The 25,545-nt window shown below is 28.5% G+C and overlaps 1 protein-coding gene across 1 annotated transcript in view; it reads right to left on the bottom strand.

Moving 5' to 3' along the window:
• Positions 1-7,585: 7,585 nt before the first annotated feature.
• The window catches only part of LOC142321253 (oxaloacetate tautomerase Fahd2a, mitochondrial), an 83,114-nt gene continuing 65,154 nt past the window's right edge, over positions 7,586-25,545 (bottom strand). Inside the window, exons 3-5 of the mRNA XM_075359253.1 lie at positions 19,307-19,638; positions 14,207-14,294; positions 7,586-8,844 (exon numbers count right to left, since the gene is read on the bottom strand). Of these exons, the coding sequence (XP_075215368.1) occupies positions 8,773-8,844; positions 14,207-14,294; positions 19,307-19,638 (492 nt within the window). The 3' untranslated portion in view covers positions 7,586-8,772. The remainder of the gene's footprint in view (positions 8,845-14,206; positions 14,295-19,306; positions 19,639-25,545) is intronic.

Raw genomic sequence — 25,545 nt, 5'->3', positions numbered from 1 at the left:
CTACCGCATTTTTTATTAGCAAATTTTTTTTTTTTTTGCTTTGTGTTATGAAACATAGTTTGCTGATTTTAAAAATAATACTTTCAAGCAAATCGGTTGAAAATTGGGCAAAATATGATGAAAAACCCGTGTCATAAATCACAGATTAGTAACATATGTTAGTATAAGTGAACGTAGATTCAGAAAACTATGTTTTATAAAAATTCCCACCACTCAAAAGGCTATTCATATTGACAAAAAACCATTTTTACTGTAAACTCTTATTCATTACGAATCGTTATGTGTTACATGTTTACCGATATCATTTGTCAGAAAAGATATTTATAGACCTCAAGTAAAGTGACGTATTTATGACCACAAATTCCTTCTTTTTTTTTGTGTGCCGTATATCATAATTTATTATGTGTTTCAATAGATGTTGCTAGAAGATAAGCTATACATTTCTGAGAAAAAAATGGTCATATTCTTTCTAGTCTAAATAAAACATTTTACATCGTATAAACAAAATAAGCGACTTAGATGCCATATAAAATGATTTCATAACAGCGTTTTAAAACTGTCTCCCAAAAAGCATACCGTACCATTAAATTTAGCCATGGTTTGACAAACACTGCTCCGTTTCCAAACGCGACTGTCATGGGTGCTACCCGGCCAAGAAGCATCAACGCTAGTGATTTTTTCAGTGGAATTACATGTTACCTGAACGTTGATGCTGGGATACTTCTTACGGTTTGCGTAACAGTCTCCGTAGCGTGCTGGTTTATTTATTTCTAAGTGCGTGCAATCCACAGCACCTATTACGCTCGGCATTTTAAAGCGAAAACTCCATTTTCTCTTGGCTTCATTTAACTCATGAGTATTCTGTGGAAAGTGAATCCACTCAGATGCCTTTTCGTTTATTTTATTCAGAACGTAATCGAAAGTTTTGCATACTGTAGAACGGTGAATCCCGAAGTCTTCACTGACACCGTTTTGAAATCCAGGGTCTGATAAGTACCGCAAAAATACTTCCATCCTCTGTTGCGATGACAGAGCACCTCCTCGCTTTTCATTACTTTCTTCCAAAAAACTGTTCGTCAAAAATTCAACTGATTCTTTTGTAAAACGAATTAATTCTTCATATCTTCTTGGACTCAATACTCGCCTTTCTTTGTAAGTTTTTGGTTGACGAATGTTGACAAAGGCCATACCAAGTATAAAAAATTAAATGAAAGTTTGATAAGGTTACTAAATAGCTACCTTGAAATTCTACCAGTAAATACTTGAATACTCTTCCGAACTTAGGATTTTATTCACTCGTTTTAAGTAAAGTCTGACCGGAATCAGTAATTGCGTGTAGTTACAAGTAAACGCTTGATAAGTAAAGGTTATTCACTTCCCTATTTTACAAGTAAAGAGAATACTTGTCAAGTATTTGGTTTACCGTTGTTTATTCACAGAACTGCAAGTAAACACTTGTATAATTGCAAGTAAAAGTAAATACTGGTTTTTATTCACTTGACTAAAGGTTTAAGATGTATTAGATGAAAACCAGTTTGCTTTCAGAAAGAGTTTGACAATAAGGTAAAGGTATATTGATATTCAGGCTAATTTTATAAGCCAGGCTTAAGTAGAGTACAGCTTCTAACAAGTTATTTGTAAATCAGTAAAGGGTTATGAAAATTAAAATTAAGGATTACGTAGAATGGTTAAATTTAACAAAAAAACTGAAAATAAGGTAGGAAAGTTATTTTATAATCTGTATAAGAATCAAGTGAAAAGTATAAGAGATGGAGAAAGTAAGTATTAATTCAGATAAAAGTAAGAATGGTGTGGCCTCAAGCTCCAACATGAACACAGAAAAAGAAGTACAAGAACTGAAAAATGTTGAAAGTAAAAAGACTATTTATGGAATGGAAAGAAACTGAAGATGATAAGACCCAGTCACAAACATTGTTCTTGTGATAGAAAGCAACAAATAAATAAGAAAAATACTTACAGGACATGAATATGTACTGACATGAGAGAAATTCAGTTTGATTATTAAATAAAACTAACGCATTATATGATAGAAAGAAGGAAAAAGGGTACAACAGAAAAACATTTTCAAACTTTTGTAAGTTATGCAACTAAGTTAGAAAGGAGAAACGAAATAACAAACATCAAAAGCAAAACAGCACTATTTTAAATAGTAATGAGAAATTATTTCATAAAAATGATTACGCACACACAAAGTTTTCACCATAATTTATGCCATTTATGATTTAAATTTAATAAAACACATTTTGAAGATAATGCAGTAGTTGTATATGGGCTATTTTTTTGCTTATTCATAATTGCAATAGTGAACAAAGGAAATACTACTGATCAAAGATATTTACCAATGAGAAATGATTCTGTTTTTTAAATGAATACCTGACTTAGCGATTAATCCTGTAGTAAATAAAATTAAAATTGTTTAATAATATTCTGCCAAATTTGTGGTAAAACCTAAATATGCAACTCCTCCAGAATCTTTTGACTGCTTTATTAGTTATTGATATTCTTCAAGTTTTTTATATTCATAAGTTTCTTTTTAAATGCTCAATCTACTGCAAAACGATGTTTTAACCGTTTTTTAACTATATGAGTGAGTAAACAGAAAATTATGATTCTTCCTCCATTGGAATTGGGGAGGGTAATTTTATAAAGTTTCTCTGCTAATTCCTTTTATCATGAAGCAAAAAAATCACAAATTTAGCTGAAACGTTTATTGGGTAAACATAGGTGTTCTAGTCCTGCAATTCTATTACCTAAATACTACCCATGTAATGTACACAATTTTCTTAAAAATCGTAAATAATCATTTTGGGTTTTAATTGTTATAAGCTTTAATTAAAATAAATAATCAGTTTAAACCAATTTGCTTTTTTTCAATTAATGATAAGATTAGAAGGTAATTTTTTTTAATATTAACTGGCCTAAACTGAATGCACGTGGAAAAATAATACGTAACTACTATATGCAAAGAAGCCTACTTCTTATAATACTTTATGTAGAATTTCTCTTACTTCATTGTAATGTTTCAAGATGGAATTTTAAAAAAATAGCGCAACATTTGTAAAATTTAAATGTAAATTTTTTCAGATACACTGCATTATTTTTTCCCCGCAAGACACACTTTAAAAATAGGGCTATGCTTTATATTAATTTTTTAATATAAATTTTCTGTTAATATTTTTACTATTTAACAAAAACTAGTGATGTGTCGGAAAATATCAAACAGTTTGACTACACTGCTGTTTCTCAGAAAAAAAAATTAACTTTAGTTTCATTTTGATATAAAATGTTTTTCCTTCAGTAGTAATACTGCATGTTGATTCACCAAATAGAGTTTTCAGCTCACTCTAACAAACTTTAGTTAATGAGATAAAGTGAATAAACTATTTGTTGTTTGCAGAGAACAGGTAGGTCATTTGCCCAACATATTGTTCTTTTATCAATGTTAAATGATGTGGAAATCAAGCTCAAATAATGGTAATTACCACATTAAAATGAACTTAAAAATTATTGAAAATGTCTCAAAAAGTTTGCCAGATAAAAGTGTGCTGGTGGTAGACAGTGCATCCAAAATAAATAACCAACTTTATCCTCTAAACACCAAAGTTGGTTAAGAAATCAACACTTCTTTCATACAAAATATGAAAGGTGAAATTGTATGAATAAAACAAAGAAAAATCAATGGTATGTTTGCTACCATTGTTGATATATTAGTTGTGAAAAGACATATCATTAACTGTCTTCCTCTGCACCTCCAAGAATTTAACAAGATTGATATAATTTTGGGTAAAATGAATTGATGGCATCTCACAGTAAAACATTTAATCTGGAAAACATCATCAGTAGATGATGAAAAAATGAGTAAAAATTTTAAAATAATGCATATTTTTTCTAACCATGTTTTAAATCATATAAATAAATACAATTATAGTGTATTTCCTTAGAATTGTTATTAGAAATTTTATTTGACTGAGCTGGACCAATCCAGTTATTTGGTTTGCATTGAATTCCAAAAATACAACTTGTACAATATACATTATTATAGTTACTGTTGATTCAATAACAGAAAATTTATAAAACTTTTTTGTATGCAGATTGGAGGTTAACGACAAGGGCAAAGAATGACCTAGGGTCCCTCTTTGAGGAGTTGTTATAAACACTGAATTTTCTGTGAACTATAAAAAAAACTGGGGTTTTTCAAAAATGTTTAGTTAACTTTTTATATTCCAATTGGTTAACATAACTGGGGAAATAATAGTTTCCTATTTATGAATAATAGTTTCCTTAAAACTTAATTTATAAATAAGCATAAAAAAAATAATAAAAAAATTTTATTAAAATTAATACATAGTACGGTAACAGCTAAGACTGAACAACTTCAAAAACCAAATAAATCTTATTCATGTAAATACTGTAATATTAAAGTGCAAAATAAAGCATTATAAAGATATCAAGCCTTGTGATAATGATATATAGTAACTGCTGGTGCCAAATGAAACATCCTGCAGCCAATAATGCCTTGAGAAAAATATTAAAATGAAATTATTCTTTTTAGGTGCAAAAAAACCAAGTAGTTTAGCAATGTAATTGAAAAATTAGTCATAAACATTAATATTTTAATAATTAATTCAATCTGTTTTTTCCCGACAGTTTGTACAGAAAGTGCTTTTTAACAGGTCATTTTAGTTTAGCAGAAACAATATAAACACCCAGCTCTAACAGAAACAAGAAAGAAGCACAAACAAATAAATAAATGTGATTTGGAACCAAAAGTGTACTATAAAAAAATCATATTGCTACAAGTGGTGTGACCTAAAGCCACTCCTCTTAGTTGTCGTATGCAAATTGGGAAATTAAAAAAAATTAACCTGGTAAAGCAGGATGTGCTGGCTAAGCTGTTTTATATTATGAAAGATATAATACTAATTAAATGTTCTGATTCTCAAAATCAATGAACTCTTGACTACTCCTAGTTCTTTATTAACTGTATATAAAATAAGATGCAAATGTCTTTTTTTTCTGATTAAACATTTCTATTCAGTTGTGTTTCACAACTGTCCTTGTATAGTTAATTTTTGTTGGTAATTATTTAATTGAGGTGCCTCACCCTGAAATGACAAAAAAAAAAATATCAAATTCATTCAAAATTAATATTTATTCATTTAATGATGTATTTTGGGTGTTGGAAAATAGAAAATTAGTAAAAATTTACAAAAATTACATAATTTAGTAAATTTACATTTATGTATTGATAGAAATAACACATAACACAATGAAAATCGAAAAAAATACTTATATCATAGTGAAACATTATATTTAAAAATATAAGCATGAAAATAAATAATATAATCTAACCAAACTTAACCTACGCTCGCTTCGTTTGCTAACCTCTTGATGATTGCAGTTGCGTTTTTCTTGCACCGAATATTCATGGTTATTACTGCAGTTTTCGTTAACAGTTCCGTTACTTTTTCATTTTGTTGTTCGTTTTTAGTTGTTTAGTGATGTTTTTGATAGTTTTGTTGGATTTTTGTTGTTTGTTTTTTTTTTTTATTTGTAAATTTTTACTAATTTTCTATTTTCCGACAACCAAAATACATCATTAAAAGAATAAATATTAATTTTGAATGAATTTGATATGTTTTTTTTTTGTGATTTCGTGGTGAGGCACCTCAACTACATAATTACCTTTTTTTGATTTATACAGAGCCATTCAAAATGTATAAATCTAACATCTTTTGAATAAAGAAATTTATGAAAAAAAAAGAAAACTTCAAAGATTAGCTTACTTTTTGCAATGCCAACAGACTCCAAGTCTCAAAAGAGGATCACAGACATTTAGCTGTATTTCCCATTAACCTAACCTTCTTCACTGTTGTCCTAATCTTCTTCATCCACTCCTCTTCTTTAAATTTTACATCAGTTGGGCTTTTGGATTTAGTCAAACAGTTACAAATTGTTGGCCTAGTTTTCTCTTATTTGTATTTTGCATTTTATCACCACTATATTCTAAGATTTTCATTGAAAATGTAACGCAGTAAAAATTTATTTTCTTTCCTTAGTTCTAAATTTATGTTTAAAATGGACAAGTTATTGGTGTTAGAAAAATCAAACAGGCCAATGTAAGTACGTTTTTTATTTTTTCATAGCTATTAGTTAACTGTTCTGTTCTTTTTGTAACATTTTACCTTAATTTAAATGTTTTATAAAAATATATATATATATATGTTAATTTAGTTTTCATACTTTTATACTAGTTTAAACTAGTTAAAAAACCCTGTTTCTTTAGGATTCTTTGCAAGTGTTCTTTTGAAACCTGAAGAAGGATGTATCACAAAAAGAAACCATTCTCAATGAATCTCATAGTGATTCGTGTGATGAGAATATTTCTTTCAATGATCATGATAATGACTAGGAACAGAGATGCAGCGAAGATGATCCTTATAACTCTAACCAAAGTATGACAATAGGTACACCAGCATGCTTTGGTTGACAAACTAACGAGAAAAAAAAATTACATTTAATGGAACCACTAAAAAAAAAGAAAAGAGATTTCACCTCAATTTCAAGTTAAAAAAAATCAAGTCATTGGAACTTCCACGTACGATTATTAAAGATAGCCCTGTTGGCAATACAGCTAAAAATAATAAATAAATTAGTAATACCATATCTTTTATACAGGATGAAATTGGAAGACACAGAAGCAGTAAAAGCAGCCATTATCATAGACCACAATGCAAAAAAAGGTGAGGTAAAAATTATGGATAAACTTTATACTATTAATTCTGTTTCAACAGTTACCAGAAGGTGGCCATTAGTTTTAATTTACACCACCCTGAAAAATCAAGGAATAAATGCACAAACATTTTTTTTTATGTTAACATCCAATGATTTTGCCACATTGAAAGAAAAATTTCTTCATAACCTAGCAATAGACATGATAAAAGAACACCTGATGAAAAGAGAAAATATAGTCTGGCAGAAGAAAATGCCAAAGAAAACAAGAAACTGAAGAGCCATCTCAAAAAAAAAATGTGTTTGGAATGTGGTAGGAAAAAATAGCAACATAAAAACCACCCTGTGATGATGGCAAAAATTTTGCATGCAAAAGTAATTTCAATAAATGTTATAAATAATAATAAAAAGTTGTCAAATTATTCCTCACTAAATTTTTTTACATTGTTTGAATCACCTGGAAATGTTTAACCCTGCTATAATGCGGTTATTGGGAGACTTATGTGACACTTGCATTATAGGCTAACTGCATTATTTCGAGAAGTAAATTTTAAATCACAAAGGGGATCAATTAAAAAAATAGGCAAAAATCAAGCAATAATGGTTTAATAGAAACCAATACAGTATAATGTCTACTTACACAGAAACATGTTAAGTGCAGAAGATATGATAGTTTTTCAGATATTTAGATATTTTTTGGGTGACAAGTTATAATTCGTGTTATATCCGTATCCGCAGTATATCGAGCCGTGTTATAGCAGGGCTGTACTGTAATATATTTTTGCATTAATTAAGTGGTAAACTTAAAAAGTAACAAACATTTAAAAATATATTGTTAAAGCAAGTCATTTTATTATTTTAATGTATTTATCATTTAAAACAATAGTAATAATAATTAAAACATTAAGTAAAAGAATGCAAAGAAAAAAAGCAATTAAAAAATATCATAATTAATAAAAAAAAAGGTTTGATCCAATAGGTAGTGACCATGTTGTAAAACTGATGGAAGTGACAGCAGGTTAACGATTCTCTTATGCGCTTTTATGGAATATTACACTGATATATTCAATTAAAAAAAATTTGCAATTTTGTAAATGTTTATATTAGAAATATAAAATGACTATAGTTAAGAAATCTTTTTCATCTTGTGACTACATCCATTAATTTTATAGATTTACAGCTCATAAGTAATAAATCCACTATATATAGTCTCATGCATTACTTTAAATTAATTACACAATTCATTATTTTTTTTTTTTTTTTTGTAGTTGAAATACAAAACCTACTGCAAATATTTAATCATTAACACCAGTTTTTCAAAGATTTTGTTACACATTAAGTGAAATGTTTGCTTATCTTAATTTACTCAAAACTACAAATCATGTGTGACTTGTAGTCACATGCTTTGTTATCAAAATAGTGCAAGTTAAAATAATAAATAAATATGAATACAATTAATTAAAAATTTACGTGTTTTTTTATACTTGGGGATATTCATTTTTATTAATTTCTCATAATGGCCGGTTTAGGAATTTATATGCCTTTCACTTATCTATTTATTAAGAGAGTAGAAAAATTTTTTTTTTCAGCCAGGTTATTTTTAACATTTGATTTATGCAAACACTTCTGGAAAAAACATTACATAAAATCTAAGACTGACTAACATTATTATTGTGAGATTTATTTATGAATTGTTTTCATATATACCAGGGAAGGGTGATTAATTAATTATCATATATTTTCCTATAGTTCTCAAATTTACAGTTGGAATATAGTATACAATACCTAACGTGATGAGGATTAGAAAAAACATCAGTAATATTTATTAATAAAAACCAATTACAAATTACTATAAACAAAATGGCCCACTTCATACAATTAATCATCTCTTACTTAATAATACAAATAATAAAAACCAACATTTTATAATACTGTAACAAATAAATTTAACTACTAAAATTATTATTATAGTCTTCCATTTTATTTTTAATAAGTCTTTTAAATAATATTATTAGAAAATTAATTTTTTTGTACAACAGTATTTCTCAGTTTTCCAATCTGAGCTATTTCACTTTCAATAACATCACCAGGCTGAAACAAATAAAGCATACAACTAATTATTCACTATTTATGACATTAGAATATGGAAAAAACAGTGCTTATAAAAATGTATGATTAATCAAATGAAAGACTGAATTCAACTTCATTAATCCTGTTAATTCTTATACAAACCTTTAGTACCACTGACAAAGTGTAACAAGTATGGATTTCTACAGTTATGGGAGAAAATTTACAGGCATTGATTTATGAGTGTGATAGAAGTGTAAAATACAAAATTAATATATTTCCACCACATAAATGAATATCAATTAGTCATCAACCATGAGTATGTTCTGGAAAAAATTCATCATATGTGTTTTTGAAATATGATAAGATAAATTTAAAAAAATTAATTTCTAAGGAATAAAATGTGTGATATATGTAAATATGTAAAAATAGTTTATTTTTATACAGGAGGTGCAGATTTTATAAATTTCTTAGACAGTGAAAGTTAATGGCAATTATGGTCAAGGCCATCAGTAATTGGCAAATATAAATGAAATTTATTTATTTATATTTACAACTGCAATAGACGATAAACAATATAATAAGAGAAAAAAATAAGCATATTTTAATTCATATTTACCTAAAGAAATAACTGTCTGCATAGGACTCGCATCACACACTTTGATTTAAGTATTAAATCACTATCAAAATTTTTAACAAATAAATTCATCACAGTAGTAAAATCATTTATGGACAAGCTGCTGACTTAGTATTTACAGCACGGGCTATTATATGTGATAGCCCATATATTTGATAGGAAAGCAGGTTTCCCAACACTAAATTGGAATTTTTGTTTGCATGATTAAAATTTTGAAAAAATAAATATAAATTTAAAATAAATTAAATATAAAAATTAAAATTAATTTTATAAAATAAAAATAAAATAATGATGCATTAAAATTATAAATGAGTATACACATATTACAACTAGATCTGTGGAAGCTATATTATAAAATCAAAACAAAACTAAATGCTCTTTGATAACTCAATACATTAGATGTTCAATTTACTAGTGTTATCACATGTGTGGCAGCAGGACTTTCTGAACTAATAATCTATTTTGTCACAGTATCAGCATTGAAAACGTTAAATACATTTTGTGAGCCAATGCTTATTATTTTCTGAAAAAGTTTTTAATAAATTTTCTGGAAATGTACAAAGAGTTTTTTTAAATGCTTATCTAAGACTATTCACAAAAGATTTATTATTGTCTCACAGTTCTTGAATGAACTGATTGGTTATTATAAAGGTTTTTACGATACACAAAATGTGGTAACTCAAAAAAAATATAATTATTAATTGTATGAATAAAGTCATAGTGACAAAAGATGGATAAATATTTTTAATCAAAAGTAGCAAACTTTTGGGAGGGAGAGAATTTTTTTTAGTAATTTAGCTGTCAAAATTTCAACAAGGAATTTAATGCCACCAACTTCTTTTATACTGATTTACAATCAATCTATTATAAGTATGATTTAAGACTTTTCGGGCAGGAGCTGACCTTTGTAGGAAGAGGAAGAGGGTTGGTTCTGGACATCACCTTTACGTTGGAAGGATTGTTAAACAGGTTGACGGGTGATGAACCAAGACATTGCCAGTGACCACTGAGGCATTAGCTTCGAGGTACCCCTCTGCTGGAATGTGGTGTTCGACAAGGTTCTCAGACTTGAGTATCCTGGAGATAGAGAGGTTGTGGTGTACGCCAATGATCTGACACTCCTAGTAACAGGAGCCAACAAAGATGATGTGGAGGAGGCAGGGAATGCTGCCATTAGGGTCGCTAGTCGTTGGCTGGTGAACAAGGGTCTATGACTGGCACCAGAAAAAATGAAAGTCCTGGTCATGGTCGTTATAAGGCGGTTGAGAGAGATCACCTTGCAGGTGAATGGCATCCAGGTTGGACAGGTGGAGAAGGCCAAATACCTGGGTGTATGGCTCCAGGCGAATAGAGGATTCGCTGAGCATATCCAGTGTGTTGTTGAAAGGTAGAAATATCCGTGGAGGTGCTGGGAAAGATAATGCCCAGGACTTCAAGAAGGAGGTTGATAATGTCAGCAATCATCTTGTATGCTGCAAAAGCTTGGGGAGAGTAGTTAAAAGTGGCAAGGAATGAGAGACGGCTGGATGCCGTACAGTGCAGGGTGGCACTGTAGAGATGATGATATGTGGACTCTCTAGGAAAGCTCAGAGAGCCAGCAAAGACCTCAAGGAGTGAGGTGAAGATAATTGGACCAGTGATTGAGGGGGAGACAAAACAGCTATCAATGGAGCTGGCTTTCGTTCATGCTTGCATAGATGGGCTACAGTGATGATGCACGAGGATTCTGAACACCCTGAGCTTGAAGGCACCTCCCAGGGCAGACAAGTGCTTAAATGCGGTTTCAGCCTCGGGAGGGGGGCTGGTGAGGAGGTTTAGTTGGGAGGGCTCAGGCTACATATCCAACATCTGCAGAACCTGTTTGCAAGCCCGGCACTTAAAAAAGATCACAAATGCAATCCTTTGAGGGTTAACATTCATAAGAATATTTAGGTGTACAATAACTAAATGGATAAACCAAGAAGACATATATATATATATATATATATATATAATATAAAGATAATGTATATGGAGAACAGAACACAAAATATTCAGACCCCCCCCCCCCCCACAAATAAGTCACTATGCAAATAATAGAAATAAATATAAGCAGATAAAATATTCAGATCACAAATATTCCATATTATATTCTTCAAGTAAAAACAACACTTTAAAATATTATGATATTATTACTTAAAATAAATCAATAACACAATGCTCTGCCTTCAGTGTGGGGCTTTATCAAGTGCACCACACATTGAAGGCGAAATGTTGTATTATTGTTTCGCATTTTGTTTCATTTGAAATAATAATAATTGTAAAATGGTTGTTTTTAACTGAAGAATTCTAATATGAAATACTTGTGATCTGAATATTTTATCAGCACATTTATATTTATTTCTATTATTTGCATAATAACTTATTTGGAGGTCTGAATATTTTGTGTTCCTATTATTTCAGTATCCAACTAAGAAGTTATCATTTATTATTAAATGTAGTCATTAACATGTACTTTTCCATTTAAAATATTAGTAATAATACAAATTAGAACATTCATTATATTACAAAATAAGAAGTTAGAAAAGAAATAAAAAGAGATAAAATCAAAAGTAATCAGGTACTAAATATTAAGATCAGCTAATATTGTATAACACAAGTTTAAGTGTTTTTATTGTTATTTAGGTAAGAAAATTATAAATTATGAGTGATGAAAGTGATATATTTAAGTAATTATTAATATCTTCCTAAATCAAAAAGGACCTTTTATATGGAAAAGAAAGTAACTACTATCACATGCAGATAGGCACTGTCAAAAATTAAAAAAAAATATTTGTATGGTTTGTGGTGCTACATAGCAAAAAAGCGATAACAATAAGAAAACAGTAAAACAAAGAATAAAGATTTTAGAAATGTGGTTTACAAAGAATGTTGAAAATTAAATAATTTGGCAACTTCAAATAGGAAAAAAAGAAGTGAACTAGAATTCTTAAGAAAGAACTAGATTAGATTAATTGGTAACATGTCATTAATTGGTACTATGGCAACAAGAGTAATAATACACATATAACTTGTAAAGAAATTAAAAAGTAACAAATAACAAATATGTTGAAATTAAAAAAAAATTATATCACACAGTAATGAGTAAAGAGGTGCATTAAACCAGTCAAATTATTGGCAAAAAAATTCATTTTTATATCAACGTTCATTTCATTATTATTTTCATTGATAAATTACAATAAAAAACTTCTTATTTATGGGTTCTGTATTTTTTCAATAATATATTCCCAATCCACATTTCTGCAGTATAATAGATAAAATAGTCATCCTTTAAATTTTAATCTAAGTATGTATTAGTTTAAAAGGTAGAAAAGAGACAATGCCTAATGCTAGTAAATAATAACCTATATCAAAATATTTTATTATCTGTAAACCTTTGCCTTTGTGTATCTTATACAAAAATCATCAATCTGGGACATGCTGTGGTTTATTTATTTTCTTGAAATTCAAATAAAGGAAATAATTATTCTATCAATCTGAAAAGTTTAAATGGATAGAAGAAAATTAAGAATAAATTTTCTCTATTTTATTATATCAATAAATAACAGTTCCTTAACTTGAAATCCTCCATGGCTTATGAACTTCATTTAATTTTTCTTTTTTAAATTTTATTTTTTATATTAATATTTCTAAGATGAAATAACTTAAAAGATGTAAGATGATTCATAAACCAAAAGAAATTCATATAATCGCTTTGTTAGCTTAAAGCATTACTTCTGTAATATTTTCAAATTATTAAAAAAAAAACCTTTATTATATTTTAATAAAATTAGTTAAATCATTACTTAAAATATTAAAAATATAGTGATGTATGTTTTCCATTGTACCTCCATTTCTAGTTATACTACCGTTTTATTTTTTATATATTTATTTTTTTAATGTCTTTAAAAGAAATTAAAAAAAAAACCAGTGAAATTAGAGAAAAGATCAGTAAAATTTTACAGTCACTGTTCTCTATGTTGCATCAAGTTAAGACTCATTCAGTAACTAAAGTCACTGTTCAATAACAAACATATTAAAAACTGCTTGTATATGCCCACTAGCCATAATTTTTGTATAATTTTATTATACATTGTATAAAATAATCTTAATTTCTAAGTAATTAATGGTCGACCAAATGTTATTTCATTTTATTTTTCAGATCTAGGACACAATAGTAATTAAAGAAGTTTATGTAACTAAAGAAAATTCCATAATGGATAAAAAAAATATATAAACTTTTTATATAAAACTTTATAAACATTACCTTTTGATACACAAACCACTGAATATGATTCATGTACCAATGAAGCGTTCAATCCTCATATATTTGACAAGTTATTTAGAACAAACTTTATCAGGCTGCAATTTTTGACTTCAGGTCAAATTTCAATTTTAGGACTATCTGCTTTTATTTATAGAGCAAATTCACTAACAAACACAACTGTACTTTTAGAGAGTTGGGCAGCAGATTGATTATTTACTGATCTGAGAATGCCATAGTCTTTAAAATCTTTCATGTATTAATGTTGTAAATTCAGGAAAAACAGAAGGTAAAAAAAAATCTTTTATGGTAAAATTCCCCTCCTTTTAATATAATATACTATATAATTCTGGTCCTTATTTAAACAAATTATTGAAAATTGTATTATTATTATTTTGGAATTAATTATCTTCACACAAGAGCTGAAATTCTTAATAGCAGTAATAAAAACAAGCATAACTTCTCACCTTCAAAAATTCTCTAGGATTTCTGAAAACACCAACACCAGCAGGAGTTCCAGTTAATATTATATCACCAGGCAACAAAGTTACAAAACTGAAACACAAACCAAAAAATGAGTATTTTTCTATTAATAATGCAATTCCTTAATTTAATAAAATACTTTATACACTGAGAATAAACACAAAATATTTATAAAATGTTATTTTAATTTGGCAATATGTTTTGTCTATTGCAGGAAAGATGTATTAGTAAAATGGAAAAAAAAAATATTACATCTTTACCAGATTTAAAAACATGCTTCTGCAGCAATGCAAAAAATGTTAATAACAGCTAATTGGTGATGATGACAATCATTTTCTCTCGCCTGATGTTTAATTTAGCCTTTCAGAAGTATTTAACACAATATTGTAATAAATGATTTACCGATAGTAACAAAATTCTGGAAGAGCAATGGGTGAATTAAAATATAACTAACTATTCTCTTCTTCATTCCAGGGATTAGGTTGTCTAGACCTGTCTGGTACCCGACGTTTCCTTGGTCTCCCCACAGCTCTTCTTCCCAAAGGTTAATAAACTATGGCAGCTATTGGTAACCCCTCTCACACCAAAAATAACAATTAAACTCTTATATTTTGATAGAGGATACATAAATAAAAACTTTGGGAGCTTCAGTACACTGTAGGTACCAAGTTACAGTAATCAGTGCAAGGAAGCAATTAAATATATTGAAGCACAGCATACTAATTGGTTTTAATTGAAAAAAATTATTTAACTGATTTTTTAATAAAAATAAATAAAACTTAAAATTTGCCTAATGACACAAAGGGGCCAGTTATTTTAATTTATATGTTACTTATGTATTCAATTTGAACAATCATCAAATTTTAATATAAATATAATTTATTAATGATCAACTTACAACAACTTCGCTTACTACTGAAAAATATGCATTATAACTTCTAAACCGTTGAAAGAACGATGAAAGTTAGGCGAACTGAAACGCGTTATTGCCGTTACTCAGAATCACCTTATCTAGTTATTCCTTCAGATTTATGAATACTAACTGCACGTGCCAGCATATAAGGTAACTATTTTTGAGAACCAGAAATTTCCATTTTTTTTTTTAAAGATGCCACTATTGGTAAAATAGCACAGAGTTACGAAAAAGAAGTGGTCCTGTGTATTTTTCAAATGGCACAAGTATGCACAGCAGTATATGATCATTGTAATTTTCACTTTCAATAGCTGGATCATAAATTATATTAATTATTATCCTTTATAATTCTTACTGATCCATTAGCAAGTCCTGAGGATTGATGTTGTGATCTCTGATCTGCTGTTAAGCGACTAACAGTAACACCTACGGTTCATCAGTGAGGTATATAGGCTTATATAATTATTCACAATTTTAATCTAGAATGCAAATTAAAGTGGTTTTTGGAATTAATTTTTTCTTTTATAAATAAACTTTTAACTTATACTATTTTACCATATCATTCTTCATAATCTAATTGAAATTGTAATTTCATAATTTTTCATTAATACAGATTCATAATCTTCAAACCTAATTTTTTTATTTTTCCTGTTTAAGGAATTACTGTTCAGGTATTACTTCACAGGATGAATGACGATGATATGTATGAGTGCAAATGAAGTGTAGTCTCAGTTTGACCATTCCTGAGATGTATGATTAATTGAAACCCAACCACCAAGGTACACCGGTATCCAAGATCTAGTATTCAAATCCATATAAAAGTAGTTACTTTTATACGCGTAGTTAGTAGTTACTTTTTTTTAGCGTTCAAGCCCTAGTTTACTAGGCTTGAACGCTAAAAGCCTTTCATCAGGCTTACCTTTACTAGGGCTTGAACGCTGGAACTCTCGATTTCCAAATCAGCTGATTTGGGAAGACAACATTTACCATTACAAATTCATAATCTTTAAATCTAATTTGTAAATACACCAAAGGTCTGTTTACTTATATCATTCACATAACCTATAAATGTCTGTTATTGTTTGATAGGTTATAAAAAAGGAATTCATAAATAAATAAACACACACACACACACACACACACACACACACACACAGTGTTTCTAAAATGGTGGGCTGGCTATACTTTTTCAGATTCTACTTGTAAAACTAAACAAAAAATATCCTTAGGAAAAATGGCAATTTTTCCTTCACTCTTCCCTTGGCTGCCATTTTGTTATTTTTACATAAAAATATATCTCAAATTCGGAGAGACAAATCACATTAATATTTGGTAACCATCTTCGTAATAAAGTTTTAAAATTAGTAAAAAATCAGGACTTAACTACCTTCCCTTAAAAAATAGTCAAGTTATGGCAGAAAATTGATGTAATTATGTATCTGTTTATGTGTCCCCTACTTTACGTTCAATTCGATGAAATATTTTTTATTTTTATTTATTGTTAATTCTAGTATTGTAAATTACTATCAAATTAAGTAAGAATTTTCTCACAATAATAGACCTAATAATTATGACACAAAATTACATCAATTTTCTCCCAAAACTCGACTATCTGTAAACCAATTCAAAAAAATAAAATGTAATTTTGTTCAAAATAAATATTTAATATCTCAGCAAATAACATAAATTTTTATAAAAGTAATATTTATAGAGAAATAACGAATTGAAAAATAAACATGGCCGCCATTTTGTAATTTGTAAGGTATTTAAGTTGAATAATTTATTCTTGAATCAATCTGAATGTAAAAAACTGATTTATCTTAAAAATAATCACAAAATGGTGCAAAATGATTATTTAAAAAGGATAAATTTAACTTTGAAACCAATATACTAGAAATACCAGAACTGAATTTTGCACCGTCTGAATAGTATAGAACTTGCATGAAAATCTACAAAGCATTTGATCAAATAGTGTCAGAAGGGTTTGTAAACAAAGTTTTGCACAAAGTTGGCTGAAGAAGGCTTTCTTTGATTTCATCAGGATCCGCCTAATAAACTGTGAGACAACTCTAAACAGATTTCATGAGAGTAGGAAATGTTATGTCATAATAATTTTTTTATGAAATTTTTATTATAATTTTTATTATAAAACATACCACAAATAAAATTGACAATTTTAGAACGAATAAAAGTTGCATTAAAACTAAACACTAAATAGCATTTTTACAGTAACAGAATGATCCCTGTCCTTGCATAATTTCTGAAAGTAAGAATATATTCAAAATTTATCTGTTTAGTGAATAAGTTTGTTTTTCTTTTACTCTCTAATAAGGAACGGGTAAGAGTGGGTTGTTGTTTTATTCAACTGGATACTTCTTTATACTGTTTAATTCATGAGGCTGAAGATTGTACCTTTAGAAAGCTTAGATCTATTCAAAGAAAACTCCTTACTTCCTGAAGGAACAGTAATTTGGCTGTGAAGCCAATGTAGACCTTCAGTATGTCCACATTGACCACTATTGCTTCACTAAAACCAGTCATAGCATTCAATTTGTGCATTTCAGGGAGTCCTCTCCATAAGCCTCTTGATTAATTTTGTGTGTTTCAGCAAATGTTTTCCCAAGATAACATTTTCACAAGTATCACTTCAAGTCTTCTTTGTACATGTAAACCACTCATCACAAAAATCACTCATAACAAACAGCAGTCATGCCAGATGAAAATTTAAGAATATTTATAAGCACAAGAAAAAATGTTTGTAATTTTTTTTACAAATCTCATACTGGTGTTTTATTAATGACCATCAGGTATTGGTGGTCATTAATAAAACACCATGGTTGTTTCTTAATTCTTCGTTGTGGGTTTCTCAATTGAACCATTGCGTTTTTTTTTTTGCATTAAAATGGTATTTGAAGTTAGGGATGGCTTCATTTACCGTTGGGGGATGCTCTTTTTATGGTTGTTTCTTAATTCTTGGCTGTGGGTTACTTATACAGTTGATTTAGAGGTGAGATGATTAACATTAGTTAATCATCTCGTGACACAAATTTTTTAAAGAAAAAAATTCCAAGCATTTGCTTAAATGATTGACAAAACTGCCAATATGTTCTTTCCTAATTTGCACCATTTAAAATAAACAATAATCTTTGTTATTTATTCACCTATATCAATGATTTTGTTTTCATTTGTCCAGAATTGGTTCATTTCATTCAGAAAATAGATTATTTTTAATAGAAAATATAATGTAAAATAAAAATTATGCAATAATTTTTTTTCCAAATTCTCATTTTGTTCTTTAGAATAGTAGTATTACAATAAGTTATGTATTATAATAATATTAATACTAAATGAAAGGCAATTTTATTCCTTCTGTACACAGATATTTTCACCCATAAATAAGATTTTTATAATTATTTAACGAAATAATTACTCCCGAAATTGTTGATTATTCTCAAAAACTAACTGATAATCCTGATTTTAACAAATCACCATAATTCGAACTATGGTAAGAACTTTATTTCTAATAACTGCTGCCATAAAACATGGAATTAACAATATTCTTATTTTTTATTTTATTGATTTTCATAAAACCAAATTGTGGTACTGAAAGCATTAAAATTAAAGATGAAGAATAACACATTTTTAAATGTATTAGAAGTGATTTATAATTAAGAGAAATGCTATAATTTATAATTTACTATAGATAATATCTATACATTTGAACTAGGGGAGATTTTTTATTCTTCTCAAAGATTGACAATTTTATTTGATATTTTTTGATTTAATATTGTTCTTGTTACTGTTGTACTGTTCCAGTTTAATATAATGTAAGAACATTATATATAGTGTAATATAATGCAATGTTTAAGTTTTTAATATAATGTAAGAACTTATAGCAATAATACTATTTATTCACTTACCATATACATCCTCTTGCTCACCACAAAAATATGAAAATATATTACTAAAATCAGTGGTCTGCATACTTTAGTGATTTTAGGGATATAAATTTTAGGAAGATAATCATATTGTTAAAAATAAATTAATTTTTGCTTTTCATCCTTTAATATACATGATAAAAATGTGAAATGTTACATATATTACGTACTATCCAATTGTAGGAAATTCAAGATTTAAATGAAAAAAAAAATTGTTAAAAATTATAACTTACTGTGAAACATATGCAATAATGTCATCCACACGAAATATTAATTCAGAAGTAGTTGCATTCTGCTTCACTTCCCCATTCACTGAACAAGATATTGCTAAATTATGAGGATCTGAAACATATTCTTTCATGACAACTGCAGGTCCAAGTGGACAGAAAGTATCCATACTTTTTCCTAAAAGCCACTGTCCATTGTTTCTGTTTTTCATCCAGTCTCTAGCTGTAATATCTTGTGCTACAGTATAACCAAACACATAATCTAGAGCATCTTTTCTAAGTACTTCTTTTGCTGTTTTACCAATTACAACAGCTAGCTCAACTTCCCAGTCCAGAGCCTGAAACAATCAACTGAATTAATTTTAATTTCAAATATTTCCTATAACAATTAACTATTATGTGCAAGTGATGAGTAAAAAAATACTGAATAGAGCAAACTTCTTAATTCAAACAGATTATGAGTACATTACAGGAGGATCATATTAAAAATTTCTATTAAAAAAGATCAAGAGATGTTCCAAAGGTAAGACCCTACATAATAATGAAGAGTTTTGAAAACTAAATAGTTATAGCAATATTTTGCAAAAATATATAAAAAATAAATAGTGTCCGTAAATTAAGTTTAATCAGGCATTAAAAAAGTATGGCAACAGGCAGTATACTAAGACTTCTTTGAATAAAGAATTCAGAAAGTTTAATTTGATATGGTAAGATACATGTAGCACAGTTATCCTAAAAAATCTGCTTTACATCCTTAAATATTCAGAATAAAACTCTCTGAAACATTTCATGTATAATGTTGCAGGTCTATCCAATTATAGGAAATTGAGGAATTATCTGCCATCTGACAAATTTTTTAGCTTCCAATCAGTTGCCACAAATTCACAACAGAAAACTCCATGCGTGAAATGATATATAAATTAACACCAGATATTCGAAAGTAATATAACTTTCATATTTGATATAGAAGATCAACTACATCTTGTATAACTATATGCAAATGGTATAACAAGTTTGGGAGTGTGCATCACTAGAAATCAGTTGGCAAACCTAGTACCTTTGATGAGGATATTGAGCATATTGAAGCGGGCTTATACACGAAGCCCAATGTAAATCTACTCAGTCAAACATGAGTGGAACAACAGAGCAACAGTTCACAAAGAAATTATTTTCTTATTTAATCCAAAATTTAACAAGATTACAGAAGATAATAAAGTCCATACAGAGATCACAAATTATTTTAAAAATAGTGTTTTTCTCAGAGACAACCTACTAGGTATTGGCAAGACCAATAAGCAAAATTTGTAAGAGGTCAGAAAGTCCTATGTTCTTAAAAATACATATTTTAACTAAATGTTACAACTCATTTTATGTAACTGACTGAGAATGTAAACGCATAGTTTTAATTTTAATTTTTATAAATCATACAATAATCTGGTTCTAATTTACCTTAAGGTGACAATTTACTGAGTATATAAAATATACTCAGTAAAATATACTGACTGTAGTAATTATCACAAAAGCAAATAAAAATGTTAATAACACCATATCAAGCAAGAAATGTATAGTTTCACTTTCAGATACTTAGACAACTGTTTAACTGTCTTCAACTATGTTAAGAAACACTAATTATATGTAATTAAGAAATTAGATATTGTGATGAAGCAAGAGTGTTGTTATATGAGAGTTTACCTTGTAAATAAAGAGGAAAAATTACTAAATATCTTAAATTTTACTTCTTAAGTTGTTTTTTAAATACCACAAATTGCAAAAATTAATTGAGAAAAAACACACACACACCGCACAAAAGTGTTTTTTTAATAACATATAATAATGAACATGAAAATAGACATCAGCTGATAAATATTTATATGCATATAAGATATACATTATGCTAAATATACAATAAATAACTTTGTATCCAAAATCAAGATATATAACAATGTATACATAATTTGAGTGTAGCCAAATAATTACTGTGGACTTCTCACACCAATTGACCCAATTAATAAATCATATTATTAATTTTGCTGAAAATATTACCTCTCTGCTAACTGTAGTTTACTACATTATTTAAACAATAAAATCCAGATTTCTAAATACTTTTAATTAACTCCTACTATCTATGCTTTCAGCTCAAATCTTGCAATCAATTTTTTTACATACTTCTCTTAATTCAACTAACAAATAATTTTATACAAATTTATTCCCAGTAAAAATGCAATAATGTGTCATTATTGATATTAATTAATTATTAATAAATAACAATCAATTACGTGATTACAATTATTAAATTAGAAATACATATATATTTACTACATAGTAAAGAAAATGTCATAGAATAATATTCTTACACAATCATATTTTTGAGATCATACCTAACATTTGTGCTTGCTTATATTTTTTTTAAATATTTAGTAAAATTAAAAAACTAGAAATGAAGAATCCAATATAAAAAAATGTTTAAAGAAAACTTTTTAAAAAGGAATAAGAGTAAAAAATACAAATTTACTCATGCCATCAAAATAATGTTAGTCTTAGGTAATTTTAAAAAATAAAAGCATGAAGCACTTATCATTACAACTGACTTTAATATAAGGCTGTTTTTTAAGTAAGAGATGTTTTGATATAAAAATTGAAATAAGCGAAATAGAAAAAAACGTTATTATAACAAAATAAATTTATATATATATATATATATATATACATACTATTTTTCTACATATTCACCATTCATTGCAATATATTTTTGATATCTGCTTACCAGCTTCATTATTCGGCTTAATTGGCTTCATTATTCGGTTACTGAAGAATTCTCCTGCTTGTGATTTAAGCCAATGTTTTGGATTCCTCACCATCTTCAAACTTCTACGATGCAAGCCATTGTTTTAAATGGAGAAAAAGGTGCAAGATCTGGACTTGTAAGATGGATGTTCAAAATTTCCAAAAGAAATCATCAGAATTGTTCAGTGGATTTGTTTTACCATGTGAGATTTTATATTATCATGGAGAAACAAAATCTCGTTGGTTAGCTTCCCGCGCCTTTTTATTAGAATTGAACATTTAAATTTTGTAAGCATTTCACAGTACATATTGGCATTAACAGTCTTTCCACGTTCAAGAAATTCAATCAGCAATATCTCTTTGGCATACCAAAAAACCATAAGCTTTTTCATAGAACTTTCTTGCTTAAACTTTATGGGCTTCAAGGATAATGAATGCCACCATTGTAATGATTGCTGCTTTGTCTCAACATTTGAATAAGACATCCACGTTTTATCACCAGTCACGTGTTTCCACAAATCATCACTTTCATTTTCGTAGCGTCTCAAAAATGTTTGAGCTGCAACAAGACGTTTTTCTTTGTGTTTCTATCAACATTTTTGGTAGCCATCTGAAACACAACTTTCTACAATCCAGTTTTTCAGTTACAATGTTACAAATTACTGATCGCAAAACAAAAGGAAATTCAATTGATAATTGAGAAACAGTGAAACTTCTGTTTTCATGGATTTTTATATTCACATTTTCAGTCAATTCATCTGTGATGAAGTCGAGCGACCACTACATTCTTCGTCGTGAACATTTGTTCTTACTCCACAAAACAAATGACACCATTGGCAAATTTTACCTTCACACATAACACTCGGTCTGTAAATATCGACAATTTCTCTATGAATATCAGCAGCAGATTTGTTTTTCGTCAACAGATAACAAATTACTGATTGCACTTTGCAACTCACAGGATTATTTATTGTACCACTCATTTCAGCCAGGCTATATATAGCAACTAACGCGAATATCATTAACCTATTGTTGCAAACAGATGATTGTTGATATAAACATCCTACCCTAGTGCCATCAATTTCCACCACATCTAATGGCAGCAAATTAAAAATAGCCCTTACTTAAAAAACACACCTTGTAGTTCAACAAATGTGAATGTAACTAATGGAAAGAAAAAAATAAATAAATCATGATTAGAAGATTGTTAAATGATCAAAGCAATCATCAGTAAGAAAATTTAACATGTTGGCTGCCATGAAGAACACGAGTGTTCCTCAAAAAAATTTTTTGAGAGGCTGTGAGGATCTACGGTGGTTCCTCAGTTCACATAATTTTCGAATGAGTTATAGAAATGCACGGCCTGTTTGAAACACTTTGAATCTGCTTTGTGGCTCTCTCGTAATGCTAATAATAGCACATGCATGTCGATGCTGTGTAATGACTGTTCTTGAAACTACTTTGTGCATGTTTTATATACACTGCGTTCATGTGAGTGTTATAGTGGTCATTTCTAGTGAAGTGTTTGCGTTATCTTTAATAATATTTACTTTTATTTGAGAGGGTCTGGATTTTAATTCATGCTATTTTATCCACGAACCGTAAAATCAGCATATAATTCCTTCCCAGAGTTATAATAGTTTATAACTATTACACATCAATACCATTAGCAAAAATCATTGTTGCAGAAACATACACATTTATTAGGCGCATTACATTGAAATCAAAAACATTTACCAAAAGAAGTAATTGAAGCAAAATTAAAAGAGGAGAAATAGTTGGCAAGCAGAACTCTAATGGAATTGTAGTAGCAAAATGAAAGGACAAAAGAGATCTATGTTCCTTTCAACTAAACATGACCTACAGAAGATTAACGGGACAACATAATAGAACTGGAAATGCTGTACAAAAGATCTTAGCTATTACTGACTATAACAAAGCTAAGCAAAGTATTGATCGCTCGAATCAGATGATAAGTTATTTTATCCCTCTCAGAAAAGCAAATACCTTTGTTGTAAACATGTGGCTTATTTACAACCACTTTCTCTCCAAGAAAATTCAAATTATTACATTTTGAGAAGAACTGGTATTGCAAATATTGGGTATGGAGAGAAATAGAAATTCTCAACCAGTACAAATTCAACAGCGACAAGCTAATGAAAAGCACACACTTACTACTGTTACAGAAAAAGACAAAAGTAACAGAAAAATATGACAAAAGTGTACTGGTTGTTATGCAGAGGTTGCCAAGAAAGGGCGGGATGTAGCACAAAAAATTGTAAAACTTATGTCAACAAAGTGTAAGTTACATAAGAAACTTATGTTCACAGTGTTATAGTGCCACAGACAATGAAGTAACGATAAGATTACAAAAAATATCATTTAGTAAAGGCTCTAATAAAAATTAATACTTATAATTTTGTAAGTGAAGATCACTGGGGATCTTCACTTTTTTTTGGTTATTCCAGGTTTGTTTTGTATTTTTTTCAATATTGGCATAATATGTAGCATTTATATAACAGTCTTAGTAGGTTTTCTTTCACAGCTGTCAGGTAACGATTTTTCTTTTTAAATTATCGAAACTACTACTGTATAAGACCATTAACATAAAAACTAACTTGATGGCCATAGAATTATAATAACTTGGTCAATATTCATAAAGAGCTGAGATACATTTCTAAATCATACTTTTTTAAATATGCACTGATAACCACAACAAAAATTTTACTCGAATTAAAAGCTTAAAAATACTTCTGGAAATTAAATGAATTATTCAACTCATTATTTGGGCCTTTCTAAAACTTGTGTAATCCAAGTCATTACGCACTATCAATGAATTGAAGGTATCATTATTCTTACACAAAAAAATGTGAACACACCAAGATATTGAAACATATAAATCCTTTTCATTATTGTTAATAATGAATATTACTGCCAAATGGTAGCCAAACTGATGTCTGTGATATGATACATTTAGACGGTCTGTAAGACGACCTTCTGTCAGAGAAGGACAGAACAAAGAGCTATGAACAAAGGGGGTGGTGTCGTAACAGGATTGTCACAAGACACATGTCTTCCACTATAGGGGTCAGGATTGGTAATAACACAACACCCCACAAGTTTTTATTTTTAGTCACATAAGAACAACATTATTTTAATGGCTAAAAAAAAGTATTTTTTAAATATTTTTTATAAAAGCATTCTTTAATTTATTACTTTTTTTTAAATTAATGTTATTAAAATAAAAAAAAAAAATAAAAAAAAAAAAAAAAAACTTGTGTTTCTAATAAGGAAAATATTTATCTGTCAATTTCCATGGCGAAGTGGTAGCATCTTGGTCTTTCATTCAGATGTCCTGGGATCAAATCACGAATAGACATGACATTTTTCATATCCTACAAATTTCTATTTCCAAATTCCATGTACAAGTTTCTTTGTAAGCTTCTGTAGTAAATTAATTT

Source organism: Lycorma delicatula, chromosome 1, assembly GCF_047948215.1.
Source record: "Lycorma delicatula isolate Av1 chromosome 1, ASM4794821v1, whole genome shotgun sequence".
NCBI classification, from domain to species: Eukaryota; Metazoa; Arthropoda; class Insecta; order Hemiptera; family Fulgoridae; genus Lycorma; species Lycorma delicatula.
This window is presented reverse-complemented; position numbering and strand designations above follow the sequence as displayed.